General features: G+C 42.0%; 1 protein-coding gene across 18 annotated transcripts in view; it reads right to left on the bottom strand.

The window, feature by feature from the left end:
- adgrb3 (adhesion G protein-coupled receptor B3) overlaps positions 1-14411 on the bottom strand; it is an 838641-nt gene that overhangs the window by 210552 nt on the left and 613678 nt on the right. For all 18 annotated transcript variants that reach the window (XM_072558131.1, XM_072558228.1, XM_072558211.1 and 15 more), the window contains one exon: positions 6447-6573. In XM_072558131.1, the coding sequence (XP_072414232.1) occupies positions 6447-6573 (127 nt within the window). The remainder of the gene's footprint in view (positions 1-6446; positions 6574-14411) is intronic.

Raw genomic sequence — 14411 nt, forward strand, 5'->3', positions numbered from 1 at the left:
TTATGATTGAGGAGTCCAGAACCAGGAGTCACATCTAAGCACACAGAGTAGGTTATTTTGCGCTGAGATAAGAAGAAACCTCTGCACTCAGAGATTGGTGATCTTGTGGAATTCTCTGTCACAGAAAGCCAAAATATTTAATGTTTCAAGGAGGTTGATATCGTTCTACAGATAAAAGGAGTGAAAGTGGGAACAGGATACTGAATTGGATGTCAAGCAATGACATATTGAATAGCTGAACAGGCCTGAAGGGCTCATGGCCTACTTCTGCACCTATTTTCTATGCTTCTGTGAACTGGCCTAGTCTTTCATTTCAAGGGCAATTAGGAATCGGAAACACATGTTGCCCAAGACAGCTATGCCTATGCCTTTAAGTACTTATTGATCTGCATATTCACTATTCACATCCATTCAGTAGCCATCCTCATGGAAAGGGTCTTGTGATATGTCAATTAGGTGCAGTCCTCTTTACAACCTTGGCCCAAACATGCACAAAAGAGCTGAACTTCAGACATGAGTACACAGTGACTTCTCCTGACATCAAGGTTGCATTTCATTGAATGAAGTACCAAGGAGCATAGAAAACTAAACTCAGTGGGAATCAGGAGGAAATCTCTACACAGCTCAGAGTCATACTTGGCACAAAGGAAGTTCTGAGATTTAACAATCCAATTAATAAGGCTAATATATCCATAAAATGAAAGTTAACTCACTTCCTTAGATGAGTTTTGGAATGTGGAAATAGCTGGCTGGGCCAGCATTTATTGCCATCTCTACTTGCTCTTGAAAAGATGGTGGTCAGCTGCCTTCTTGAACTGCTGCTGCCCAATGTGGTATACATACACACAATGCTCTTAAAGAGGGCGTTTCTGGATTCTGACCCAGTGACACTAAAGGAATGGTGTCATATTTCCATGTTAGCCTTATTAATTTGGACAGTTAAATGTCAGTACCAGCAAAATTGTTTTTCTCTGTTGTCTTATGGTATTGTTTCTGCGTACTTGTGATTTCAATGATACATGCATAGTATCACAGCCATAAGACACTGCCTACCAATTGAAAAATTGTGATCACTACTGTCATGTAGGCAATCATAAAGCATTTTTACAGACAGTAAGATCTGACAAATAATACACAAAGACTAACCAATTTTGCGACCTTGACATTGAAATATCAACTTCTTCTTTGAGTAATATTACAGGAAATGTAACATCCACCTCATGCGTTCTCGATCTTAGAGAAAAACAAGTTTCAAAGATGAAGCATTCAACTCACTTTTGCACTAAAGTATCAGTCTGTATTACCTGCTCAACTTTCTGAAAAAGCTTAAACTTGAAATTTTATGATTCCAAAAAAAATCCATCAACTAACCCAAGCTGATACTGTTAAAACTCACCCAAATTAAATCTATTCCTATAATCAAAATTATGCTCCAGATGTGAAGTGAGTTCAACTGCTCTTGACATTAAGGCCACACTTGATTGAGTATAACATCAAGAACTTCTGACAAAACTAGAGTCAATGTAAATTAGGGTGAGATCTCTTTACTGGGTAGAGTCAAAGCTGGCATAAAGGAAAATGTTGTGCCAGTAGCAGTTAGACAGCCCAAGGACATCTCTGCAGAAGTTACTCAAGGTGGTGTCTTAAGCCCAATGATCAGAAGTGGGAATATTCACTGATGATAGCACGATGTTCAGCACCATTCATGACTCTTCAGATACTGAAGTGGTCCATATTCAAATACATCAAGACCTGGTAAATATCCACATTTGGGATGACAAGTAGCATTTGCACCTCACAACTGTCATGCAACAATCATCATTTCTGACAAGAGAGAGAACCTAACCATCACCCCTTGACATTACCGTCACTAAATTCTACACTACCAACAGCCTAGGGGTTACCATTGACCATGCATTGACTGGACTAGCCACATAAAAATTTGTGATGAGAGGCTAGGAATCTCACAAACAGTAACTCATTTCTTGACTTCCCAAAGGCTATTCACCACATACAGGGCAACATCAAAAACATGCTGGAATATTCAATTCGCCTGGATGCGTGCAGCACTAACAACACTCAAGAAACTTAGCCGTTGGCTTGATTATACCACACCAGCAAACATTCACTCCCTCCACCATCGACACAATATCACAGCATAAAAAGCCATTCTACCCATCGGGTCCACATCGACATGCTGAAGAGAATCGCACTCAGACCTAAACCCCTACCCTATCCCAGTAGCCCTGCATTTCTAACCATTACTGGACCACAGTTTGCAGGATATGGGGATCACTGGCTGGGCCAGCATTTATTGCCTGCCCTTTGCTGCTCTGGAGAATGTGGTGGTGAGCTGTCTCCTTGAATCACTGCAATCCATTGTGGCACTGCTGTCGGGACAGAATTCCAGGATTTTGACCCAGTGACACCAAAGGAACCATAACATATTTCCAAGTCAGGAAACTACACTAACTGGACAGCATTTGTGGTTCTTGAAGGCAGCTCACCAGCACCTCCTCAAGGACAATTAGCTATGGGCAATTAAATTCTGGCACAGCCAACACCACCCAAACCCCTTGAATATAAAAACTTAAAAATGATAGCGAGTAAGAGGATGAACAGGGGCGTAGGAGTGAAAGTTTCTCATCAGCTTTGATGTAGTGTATGTCTCTGTGTACATATCATACATGAGTGGGTGAAAATCATAAAGCTTAGATTCTTGGTGATGAATGCAAATAGGCACATTTAATTGTTACACAAGGCTTGCCAAGCATAGCAATCATTAGTACTGGTGTTCCAGTGAAAAAGGCCTGGATCTTTACAACATGTGGCAAAAATACAGTTACCATTTTCAAACAGTATTTTAATTCTATTTTTGGGAATAAATAATGGATGTACATAGTCAAGGAAGCAGAAAATGAAACCAGTTTCTAAAATACTTATTACAACAAACAGTTTTTATCATGGATATTCAATGTAGCATTGACTGTGGAGTAATAAGAGGAAGACTTGTACTTACATAACCACTTTACATAGCCTCAAAATGTCTCAAATTACTGCAAGCAATGTAATTTACTTTAAAACATAGTTACAATTGTTTGTAGCCAGCAGAATAATTTTCAACAGAACCTGATTCCACGTACAGCATTGTCAATCAACATGTCTTTGACTGTGAAGTTTTTCAGGGAGTTTGCATGCCACGATCCTGGAAGAACATTAGGCGCTCTTGCAAAACAGTGCCCAACTACTTTCAATAGACAAGAAAGACCCTGGTTTGATTCTCATCCTGGTTTATATTTTTTTCCACAACCTTGCCCCTATAGCTCTGTAACTTCCTTCAGTTCAATAATAATATTTATCCAAATCTGGGCATTGTCCACATCTCCAATGCTAATCACTCCACTATGAACAGCATAGCTTCATTTGCCTGGGCCCTAGGGACCAATTTCCCTCTCTGAATATACCTGCTCTCTTCTTTCCAGATGCTCCTTAAAAAAGAAATAACTTTTCAGGCCAATCTTTTGGCCACCACACTAATATCCCCTTATGTGGCTAGGTGTCAGTTTTGATTTGATAACACTCCGAAGAGTCCCAAGGGAGTAATACATTTTTAAAAATCATTATACAAATACAAGTCAATACTGCATCTGAAAGATAGCACCTTCAACAGCACAGCACTCCGTGCCTATGACACAGAGTATTTGATCTTTAGACTTGAGGTGGCACATAATTTCACAACATTTCGTATTTAGATGAATGTTTCCATTAATTTTACATTTCACATTGCTCATGACAACAAGTAACAGTCCTCCAAAAATAGGTTTTGAGCACTAAGGAGGCAACATTATTGCAGACATGTTTTTGCAAACTCTTGACACAGACAAAACCCAAATAATAAACTCTCAAATATAACAGATGAGAACAAATAAAGCAGAGGTGTTTGGGATTATGAACTGATTTGCCAGGCTTTGGGCATTTCATGTGGTTCAGGGATCACATGACTCCCCAGTGTGAAGCATGTGCTGAAAATTCTGAATGATAGTCAGAAGACTATAGCCATAAACTGAGATTTCTAACCAGGTGAGCCTAAATGCTAAATGCTATATTTATGCATTGTTGGTGGCTCTTTCTCTTGTAGAGTCAGGAAGAGATAAGGAAAAACAAAGTAGACCTACCAGTATTTAGTTATTATAACAGTCTTGACATAGGTATCTACACTGATTGCTTCACTTGTTTAAAAATTGTCTAACAAGAATACTATACAAACATGAAAGAATGACAGGAAATTCTGACATTTTATTCTATCAACGCATAAAAACTAGCCAGCAAGTGAAGTAATGCAAACTGACAGGAGGGTTACTATACAGTGACAAGCTTGCACACCTTCCATACCTTTAGTTTTGAAATGAAATGGAGTACAGAAAATCAATGATCAGGAGAAAGTAAGGATTGGAGATGCTCAACATCAGAGTCGCAAGTGTGGCATTGGAAAAGCACAGAGGTCAGGCAGCATCTGAGGACAGGAGAATTGACATTTTGGCATAAGCCCTTCATTCCTGATGAAGGGCTTATGCCCGAAACGTCAATTCTCCTATTCCTCAGAACCTGCTGTGCTTTTCCAGCGCCACACTTTTCGACACAGAAAATCAATGGTAAGTTTCATATTTTCCAGCTCTTAGTGGAAGCAAATAGATATTATTGAAAAGGGAAGGTGGTCTATAGAGTGGCTCAGAAAGGGAGGTACTAGTGACATGGAAGAAATTGTGAAGTGAAGGCAATTGCTCGCAGGTCAATGGAGAGGGTGGAGCAAGAAATGACAAGTGCTAATAACAATCCCCATCAATTTTATAAATAGGCATCCAATACTGAGCTCCAAGTGGAATTCCCAGTAAGCTACAGTTAGGATATAATGGAACATTGCCAACTAGCCAACAAATAGGATTCATTAAAGCAAGGTTGATATTGGGGAAAGAGGATCGGATGAAAATTGAATCCCTTCACTTTTAAAATCTACTTTAAATTCTCAAAAAGAGCCCCTGCATTCCAACAACAGGCATCAACTAAAGTTGTGTCACCATCCAAAACTGCATTTTAAATTTCAATACTATAATTTTAATTTAAACGTTTAAACTTTAGTGCATTTTAAAGGAATATCGAAGCAAACTGAACCAAATTAAAGAGTCAGTTGCTTCAACTGATCCTAAAACAGTACCAATTGGTCTCACCACAAATCAATCATGTGCACCATCTCACTTTCCCACATAAAAACTGGCTTCCATTATCAAAATATATTGGCATGACAGTCCCTCATTGCATGGAGTAGGCCAGGGCCATTCCTGGACTCTAGGTGAGGCCCAGTCACTGGGAGAGGTTTATTTATAATGACCAAGAGAAAAGCAAGACAGTTCATTTTTGAGAGTCTTTAGAAAGTGAACAGCAACATAACCTACACCCCAATCACTAACAGAAGCTTTCTCCTAAAAATGCCAGCATTGACACCAGTACAAAACCATCATTATCTTACACAGTAATTCCAAGGCATCATGACCACTACATGTGCCAAATTCAGTGTGCAAACAGCCTCCTTTGGGATGGTCCACCTTTTGCTAATCTAAAAGTAAACTGAGTAATAATAATGTCTGGCGGACAAACAACGGTCACATCATGTGGTGGGACCTTTACCCTTAGTACACTTTACCCAGCTGATCGAGGTGAGGGAAGGTACGGTGATCAAATTCACTCCCCTCGGCTCCCTACACATTCCACTCCCTGCTCTGCTTCATTTTGGAAACTGGTGTCCTTGCCTTTTTCAGGGGAGATGAATCAGGGTCAATGTCTCACTGTCTCTTTATTCCCGGTCGCATAAAACGAGCTAATTCTCCTCCTTTCTGTAACAGGGCGTGCATTAGCAATTTACTGGAAGGTGGCAGGGTTTCAAATAGAAAAATAACCTCTGAAGTAACCGTACCTCAACACAGAGTCAAGCAACTCTTTTCACAATGTCCCCATTACAATGGTTCGGAATTTCTCATTTGCTTTTCAAAGGCATTTGCAATATCGCAGTTTGATCTCAAGGCGATTCTTTAAAAAACAAAACCTCCCCAATAACAATAAATGTTTCTAATATAAACAGCACATCTTTATCTTTAAAAAAGTCTAATTGAGGAAACCAGAGCAGATTATCCCCGTTGAGTTTTATTGTCATGAAGTGTTGCCGAGTTTCTCTCCCTTATCCCCAGATTATTATTATTGCTTGGCAGAACAGAACACTCAATTATTTATTAAAACCCACATGCCAAGAAGATGCAGCAGGACGTATTCTCGCTGTCGCTTTCGGGGGTGGGTAGGCTTAAAAAACAATCGTAATATCGGCCACCGTTTCAAATAGAATGGGATTTATTAATAATGATCCCCCCGCCCCCACTTACACTATCCCAGTTACTTACTATTTCTGTGGGTTGATGAGCCAAAATGGCGAATGTAGATAGGCGATCACACAGGCATTTGGTGTGGGATGCATCGGTAAGTACAGTCTTACATCCCAGAGTGGACCAGGCGCCGGTAGACTCGTTCCTGGAAGAAGGAATTACATTACATTTGATGGGCAGGTATATACATAAGGAGACAGAAGTGAAGGGGAGGGCGAGACAGCTATAGGCAGCGTATATATATATATACACACATACACACAAACAATTTCCCCACACCCTAAAACTGACATCCCTCACCAAGATACAAACAAGCCAAAGACATTAATCCATCAGCTGTTTACAATGCAATCCCCGTGCTGCTGAGTTGCTAACGCTGGCGTGCTGTCCTGCTAACCGAGTTCTCTGCTGCTACAATATCCAGCCTGGAGGGGGATCTCACTATGTGGAGCCCCTCACGCTTTCCCTCAGGGAGTGTGTGCACCGTGGAAACGGCTCCTTGTAAGAGAGAGAAAAAAAAGGGGTGTGCGAACAATCTTTTACTGCATGTCTACTACAAACAGCGAGGCTAGAGGGGACAAGGGGGGGGGGGGGGAAGGGGGAGGATTTTTTTTCTCTCTAAACCACACACAAACCGGCTAGATGCATCGTCAGGCAGTGTGGAGGGCACGCAGAAAGAGATGGAGGCCGAGTGTCGCTTTATATATAAAGAGGATTCAGGTGCTTGGCTGGCTAGGCACCCGCACCCGATCCTACAAAGCTCTGGCTCGTTTCAGCCGGTCAGTCCATCCGCACCCTCCCTCGACCAGGACTCACAAATGGTGCAAGCCATACAGCAGCAGTAAACCAGCAGATTGGAAAGAAATTATATATTTGATATTCCAAGTGCATTCCATACAGTAAGACCGAAGCCAATTGCATAATAGTAATAAAAATAGATGACCAGATTGTAATCCTTTCTCTCGAACCAGTGCTGAACTGTTTGCCAATATTTTGCGGGGAGGGAGGGAGAAATGACACGAAATTCTCACTCCCAAATAGAAGCTAGTTAGGATAAGAGGTGTGAAAATAGTAAGGAAACGAGAGTTTTTTTTTATGTCAACAGTATCTGCAATCAGATTATATTCACCCTTGAGCTTTACAATTACAGTAATCTGGGCTGTCCATCCAAATTAACCAACATTGCAGTCATGTTTATTTGCCCAATTGCCACTCTTCAGCCTTGCACCAACAACCTTCTTGTCATTTAATCGAAACATAGAAAATAGGAACAAGAGTAGGCCAGTCAGCCTTTAAAGTCTGGTTCACCATTCAAGATAAGCACAGCCAATCAGCCAACTCAGTCCCCTGCTCCTCCTTTCTCTCCATACTCTTTGATTGCTTTAGCCCAATGTACAATATCCAATTCCTTCTTGAAAAATTCAATGATTTCACCTAAACTGTGTTCTATGGCAGAGAATTCTATGGACTCACCACTTTCTGGGTGAAGAAATTTCTTTTTGTATCAGCCCTAAATGGCCTGCCCTGTATACTTAGATTGTGACCCCTTGCTCTGGGCACCCTGGTTATCAGGAACACCCTTGCTGCATTTACCTTGTCTAGTCCTATTAGAATTCAAAATGTTTCTATGGCAAGTTCCTCCTCACTCTTCTAAACTCGAGTAAATATAGCCTTAATTGATCAGTCTCTCATATTCATATATAAGTCCAACCATTCCAGGAATCAATCTGGTGATTCTTCATTTCACTCCCTCCATAACCATAATCCTTCCTTAGATAAAGAGACCAAACCTGTCCCCATGACTTCCTATTGCTGACCTTACCTTTGGTCATTCTTTCATAATCTTCACTGTTGTGTTTATGCCTTCTCCAGTTCTTATGAAATATTGACCAAATGTTGTCAAGTAAGCTGACAATCTAGCAATGTGACAAACCCAGAGAAGCCAACCATGTAGTATTGGGGCTGCCAACCTAATAAGGAGTGTAGCTCGACCTCTTCTGTCCCTCCCCTTGCCCACATAGTCCTGCCAGCCCAATCAGAGGATCAACAGACGAACAGCAACTCTGCTCACAATGACCTTCACTGGCATTGCACTGCAGTGTGGGGGGAATTAATGGCATGCATCCTCAAACAGTGCAAGCAGGAGTCTGGGGATGCCTAATGCCCGCAGACTCCCCCAACTGGTTGATAGAGGGTAGGGTGCACTGAGGGCTGGCAAAGTTATTTACAGAGGAGATGGCTGTCGCTAATGAGCAGCAGTTAGCTGATCATGCATTTCCAAAAATGGAAGTAGCATCCCCACCCCAATTACAAAACCAGCTGAGAGGCCACAACCACTCAGTGGGGGCTGGTCGAACATGGATAAAATACATCCAGAAGTGGGAAGAGGCTCTGAAGTGCCATATTTAAATAGCCCAGCTGGGGTCCTAGTGGGCAGCTCACACACCAAATCTCCCACTCACAAAATCATCAATGCCTGCGCATGTCATTTTGCCATCTTTCCTCTTGTAGTCTGTTCCCAAGAAGCTGGCAAAATTCCACACATTGACTCTGGTTTTTGACCTATACATACTTCCTGATCTGCTGAGTATTTCCAACATTCTTGGTAATTATTCAAAAGTGCTAATGACTAAAATTATAATAACATGAGTGACCTTTGTAAATAACAAACATTCGAGCAATGGGCAGCTCCATGCAAATTTCCAACAATATAGGAAAGGGGATGACTATTTGTACATGACCAATATTGGAGGAATGTGGGTGCTTCCTGTGAATTACCAGCATGTGCAGTAAGGTAGATGCATGTTGCAATTTACCAATATTAAAGTAAGAATAACAGAAAGTGCTCTAAATATACAACAAGTCTGGCAGCATATGTCTGGCAGGGAGAGAAACAGAGTTAACATTTTGGGTCAATGTGAATGCACTTTATAAATTCCCACCAGAATAGCAACATGACTATTCCAGCATTACAGGAAGGTGGATAGCCATTGTAAGTTATCAACATTACAATAAAGTAGATGTTTCTTGTAAATTGCCAACTTTAGTGAAATGTGGATATTCTGTAAATTGTCAGCATGCTCTTTGTTGATTCAAAAATATACCTTATTCATAAAATTGTAAAATTACATTTCAAAGCATTTCAAATTAAAAATGACATAAAATGCAACAGAGCGGAGCTCAACACTGTGAGGTGTCTCAGTGCAATTTCAATACTCTTGATGTTGAAAACATGCATTCTTTGTCAGCTTACATCCTAAGGGGTTCTTCACAGTTTTTAGATCTTGGTTGTACTATGGCTAAAAGGCCTTAGTCAGTCACCTTTCCCCATTGTGCCTTTGCAGCAGCTGCTCCAACCTTCAGTGTATTCCTCACTACATCATCTGGGTCCTTGGAATTTGCCAATCAGCAATACTCGATCAAGAACAACTCTCTGCACTAGAAGACCAACAAGCTCCAGTCAAACAAAAAAAGTGTTTTTCATCAAATTGATGGGCTTCCTGCTGCATTTGATGCTTGTCTCATGTGAAAGTCCCTGTCAACAGCCTATAGAGACCAAGTCTGGTGACATGGAACTGCTTAGGATGGACCTCAAAACAAAAATCTCCCTCCAGACATTCGTTGCAAAGACTCTTTCTACAAGGAGGTGCACAATAGTCTCTTCCCCAGCAGTCTCTGTGACACCAATGTTTGGAAGGGATGCGATTCAAGGCATGAATAAAGGATGTTTTGGAAGAACCTTTCTTGCTCCCAGCTAAACTATATTTTGGTACTTTACAGAAAGTTCTGGCAATGAAGCAGTCTGCCAAATGACTTTGACATGCTGCTTAGGAAAGATTCAACAGAATCTACTACCTTCTTATTCTGTATGGTCTCAAGGACATTTACCTAATGGATTTGTGATTAAAGATGTTTTCTGCATAAAGCTCTCTACTAAAGACAGGAAGTAGAGAATTATAAAACTGAATGGTGTAATCTGTTGCAATGATCTGACCTCTGCATGTTGTGACAATTGAGCCTGGATTTTACATGCCACCACCAGGCATGGTTTCAGCAGGACCATGTAAAATATATAGTAGACAGTGAAAAAAGGTTATCTAAAATTACAAAGGAATTTTGATCCATTGGATTGGAGGAGTGGCAAATGGAGTTCAATTTGGATAAAGAGAAGTGTTGCATTTTGGTAAGATGAACAAGGACAAGACTTGTATGCTTAATGGTAGGACTTTGGAAGTGTTGTCGAATAGAGAGACCAAGGGGTTCAGGTACATAGTTCTTTGAGATTGGCATAACAGGTAGACAAGGTGGGAAAGAAGGCATTTGGTATGCTTGCTTTCATTTTCACAACTTTGAGAACAGGAGTTGGGATGTCATGTTGCAGTTGCACACATTGGTGAAGCCACTTTTGGAATACTGTGTACAGTTCTGGTCGCCTTGCTATAGGAAGGATATTATCAAATTGGAAAGGGTGCAGAAAAGATTTACAGAAGTGTTGCTGGGACTGGAGGATTTGAGCTATAAGGAGAGGCTGGATAAGCTGGAACTTCTTTCACTGGAATGTAGGAGGTTGAGAGGTGACCTTATAGAGGTTTATAAAACGATGAGAGGCATTTGATAAGGTTCCTCACAGTAAACTAATGGAGAAAGTGAAGTCACAGGTGTTCTAACTAGGTGAATAAAGAACTGGTTGAGCAACAGGAGACAGAGAGTAGTAGTTGAAGGGAGTTTCTCGAAATGGAGAAGGGTGACCAGTGGTGTTCCACAGGAATCAGTACTGGGGCCACTGTTGTTTGTGATATACAAAAATGATCTGGAAGAGGGCATTTGTGGTCTGATCAGTAAGTTTGCAGATGACATGAAGATTGGTGGAGTAGCAGAAAGCATAGGGGGTTGTCAAAGAATACAGACAATATAGATAGACTGGAGAGTTGGGCAGAGAAGTGGCAGATGGATTTTAATCCAGGCAAATGTGAGATGATGCATTTTGGGAAGTCTAATTCTAGAGCGAACTATACTGTAAATGTAAGAGCCTTGGGACAAGTTGATGAGCAGAGAGATCTGGGGGTTCAGGTCCATTATACCCTGAAGATGGCTACTCAGGTCGATAGAGTGGTCAAGAAGGCATGTGGTATGCTTGCCTTCATCGGACAGGGTATTGGGTGTGAGAGTTGGCAGGTCATGTTAACATTTTACAAGAGCTGAAAAATGTGTTGCTAGAAAAACGCAGCAGGTCAGGCAGCATCCAAGGAGCAGGAAAATCGACGTTTCGGGCATAAGCCCTTCTTCAGGAATGAGGAAGGTGTGCCAAGCAGGCTAAGATAAAAGGTAGGGAGGAGGGACTTGGGGGAAGGGCGTTGGGAATGCGATAGGTGGGAGGATGTTAAGGTGAGGGTGATAGGCCGGAGAGGGGGTGGGGGCGGAGAGGTCGGGAAGAAGATTGCAGGTCAAGAAGGCGGTGCTGAGTCCGAGGGTTGGGACTGAGATAAGGTGGGGAGAGGGGAAATGAGGAAGCTGGAGAAATCTGCATTCATCCCTTGTGATTGGAGGGTTCTCCAGCTTCCTCATTTCCCCTCTCCCCACCTTATCTCAGTCCCAACCCTCGGACTCAGCACCGCCTTCTTGACCTGCAATCTTCTTCCTGACCTCTCCCCCTCCACCCCCTCTCCGGCCTATCACCCTCACCTTAACCTCCTTCCACCTATGGCATTCCCAACACCCCTCCCCCAAGTCCCTCTCCCTACCTTTTATCTTAGCCTGCTTGGCACACCCTCCTCATTCCTGAAGAAGGGCTTATGCCCGAAATGTGATTTCTCCTGCTCCTTGGATGCTGCCTGACCTGCTGCGCTTTTCCAGCAACACATTTTTCAGCTCTGATTTCCAGCATCTGTAGTCCTCACTTTCTCCTAACATTTTAGAAGACTATGGTTCGGCCGCATTTAGAATTCTGTGTACAGTTCTGGTCGCCATATTCCCAAAAGGATGTGGACGCTTTGGAGACGGTGCAGACAGGTTTATGAGAATGTTGCCTGGTATGGAAGGTGCTAGCTATGAAAAGAGGTTGAGTAGGTTTGGATTGTTTTAATCAGAAAAAAGGTGATTGAGGAGGGACCTGATTGGGGTCTACAAAATCATGAAAGGTGTAGACAGCATGGTTAGAGATCAGCTTTTTCCCAGGGTGAAGGATTCAATGACGAGAGATCACGCGTTCAAGGTGAGAGGTGAAAAGTCTAAGGGGGATACACATGGAAAGCACTTTACACAAAGGGTGGTAGGTGTCTGGAATGTGTTGCCAGTAGAGGTGGTACAAGCAGGCATGGTAGATTCATTTAAGGTGCATCTGGACAGATGTATGAGTAGGTGAGGAGCAGAGGGATACAGATGCTTAGGAATTGGGCGATAAGTTTAGACAATGGATTTGGATGGGCTCAGGCCTGGAGGTACAAAGGTTCCTGGGCTGTAAATTTTCTTTGTTCTTTGATCTATAGAGGAGCTGAATAACAAAGGTATTTTCCCTAGGGTTGGAGAGTTAAAAACTAGAGGGTATATTTTCAAGGTGAGAGAAGAAAGATTGAGGGGCAACTTTTCACACAGAGGGTGATTTATATGGAGAATTAACTGCCAAAGGAAGTGGTAGATGCAGTTACAGGTACAGTTACAACATTTAAAAGACATTTGGACAGGTACATGAACAGGAAAAGTTTAGAGGGATATGGGCCAGATGCAGGCAAATGGGACTTGTTTACTTTGGGAACTTGGTCGACACGGACAAATGACTCTGTGACTCCATAAAATAGGGCAGATGCTAGGCTCACCTTCTACCCAAGCAGCCCCAAGCTGACCCAAATAATATGGAAGAATGAATGGGTACCAAAACAGGCAACAGGCAATTAACTAAGAGTTAATTGAACTTGTTAAAAAAGTTGAAAAGTGAGGCACAGTAGGTCAGGCAGCATCTGAGGAGCAGGAGAGTCAACATTTCAGGCAGATGCCCTTTATCAGGAATCTGAACTTATGGAAAGCTTAATTGACTCCAAAATTGCAATATCACAATGGCTGTCATGAGCAGGTGGGCAGCCTGTTTTAATAAAGTTTTAAAAATGGCATTCATTCTTCCATATTATTTGGGTCAGCTTGGGGCTGCTTGGGTAGAAGGTGGGCTGAGCATCTGCCCTATTTTATGGAGTCACAGAGTCATTTGTCCGTGTCGACCAAGTTCCCGAAGTAAACAAGTCCCATTTGCCTGCATCTGGCCCATATCCCTCTAAACTTTTCCTGTTCATATACCTGTCCAAATGTCTTTTAAATGTTGTAACTGTACCTGTAACTGCATCTACCACTTCCTTTGGCAGTTAATTCTCCATATAAATCACCCTCTGTACTATGTCCAGAAGATATATTTTGTGCATCAGGGACACCTATCAGTTCCATCCCCCGATGATAGTAACCCACTCCTTGAACTGTGTTTAAACTTTAAAACCAATTTCCATCAGCCCTTGTACCTCTGAATGCATTCAAAGATGGGTCTTAGCAATGGCTTCAACACGAAACTAAACCAGGAAAATCAGACAGCCCTTCCTGTCTTCAGATTTCTTTGGAAAGCTTGTTGGAGTCACACATTGAATGGCTATCAGGGTGAAGGCAATGTTGGGAAAGTCTATTCCATCTTTATCTGGAGAGTTTTGTATTATGTCTCTGTGCACATTGTCTATTTTTGATCTCCAGCCAAAGCAGAAGATAGCTCAGGTAATTGTTCTGGATAAATGGATCGGACCTACATCCTGTACAGCAACACCTGATGTTATAGAACATAGAACATAGAACATAGAAAAATACAGCGCAGTACAGGCCCTTTGGCCCTCGATGTTGCGCCGATCCAAGCTCACCTAACCTACACTAGCCCACTATCCTCCATATGCCTATCCAATGCCCGTTTAAATGCCCATAAAGAGGGAGAGTCCGCCACTGCTACTGGCAGGGCATTCC

The sequence above is a fragment of the Chiloscyllium punctatum genome, chromosome 3 (genome assembly GCF_047496795.1).
Source record: "Chiloscyllium punctatum isolate Juve2018m chromosome 3, sChiPun1.3, whole genome shotgun sequence".
Taxonomy (NCBI): Eukaryota; Metazoa; Chordata; class Chondrichthyes; order Orectolobiformes; family Hemiscylliidae; genus Chiloscyllium; species Chiloscyllium punctatum.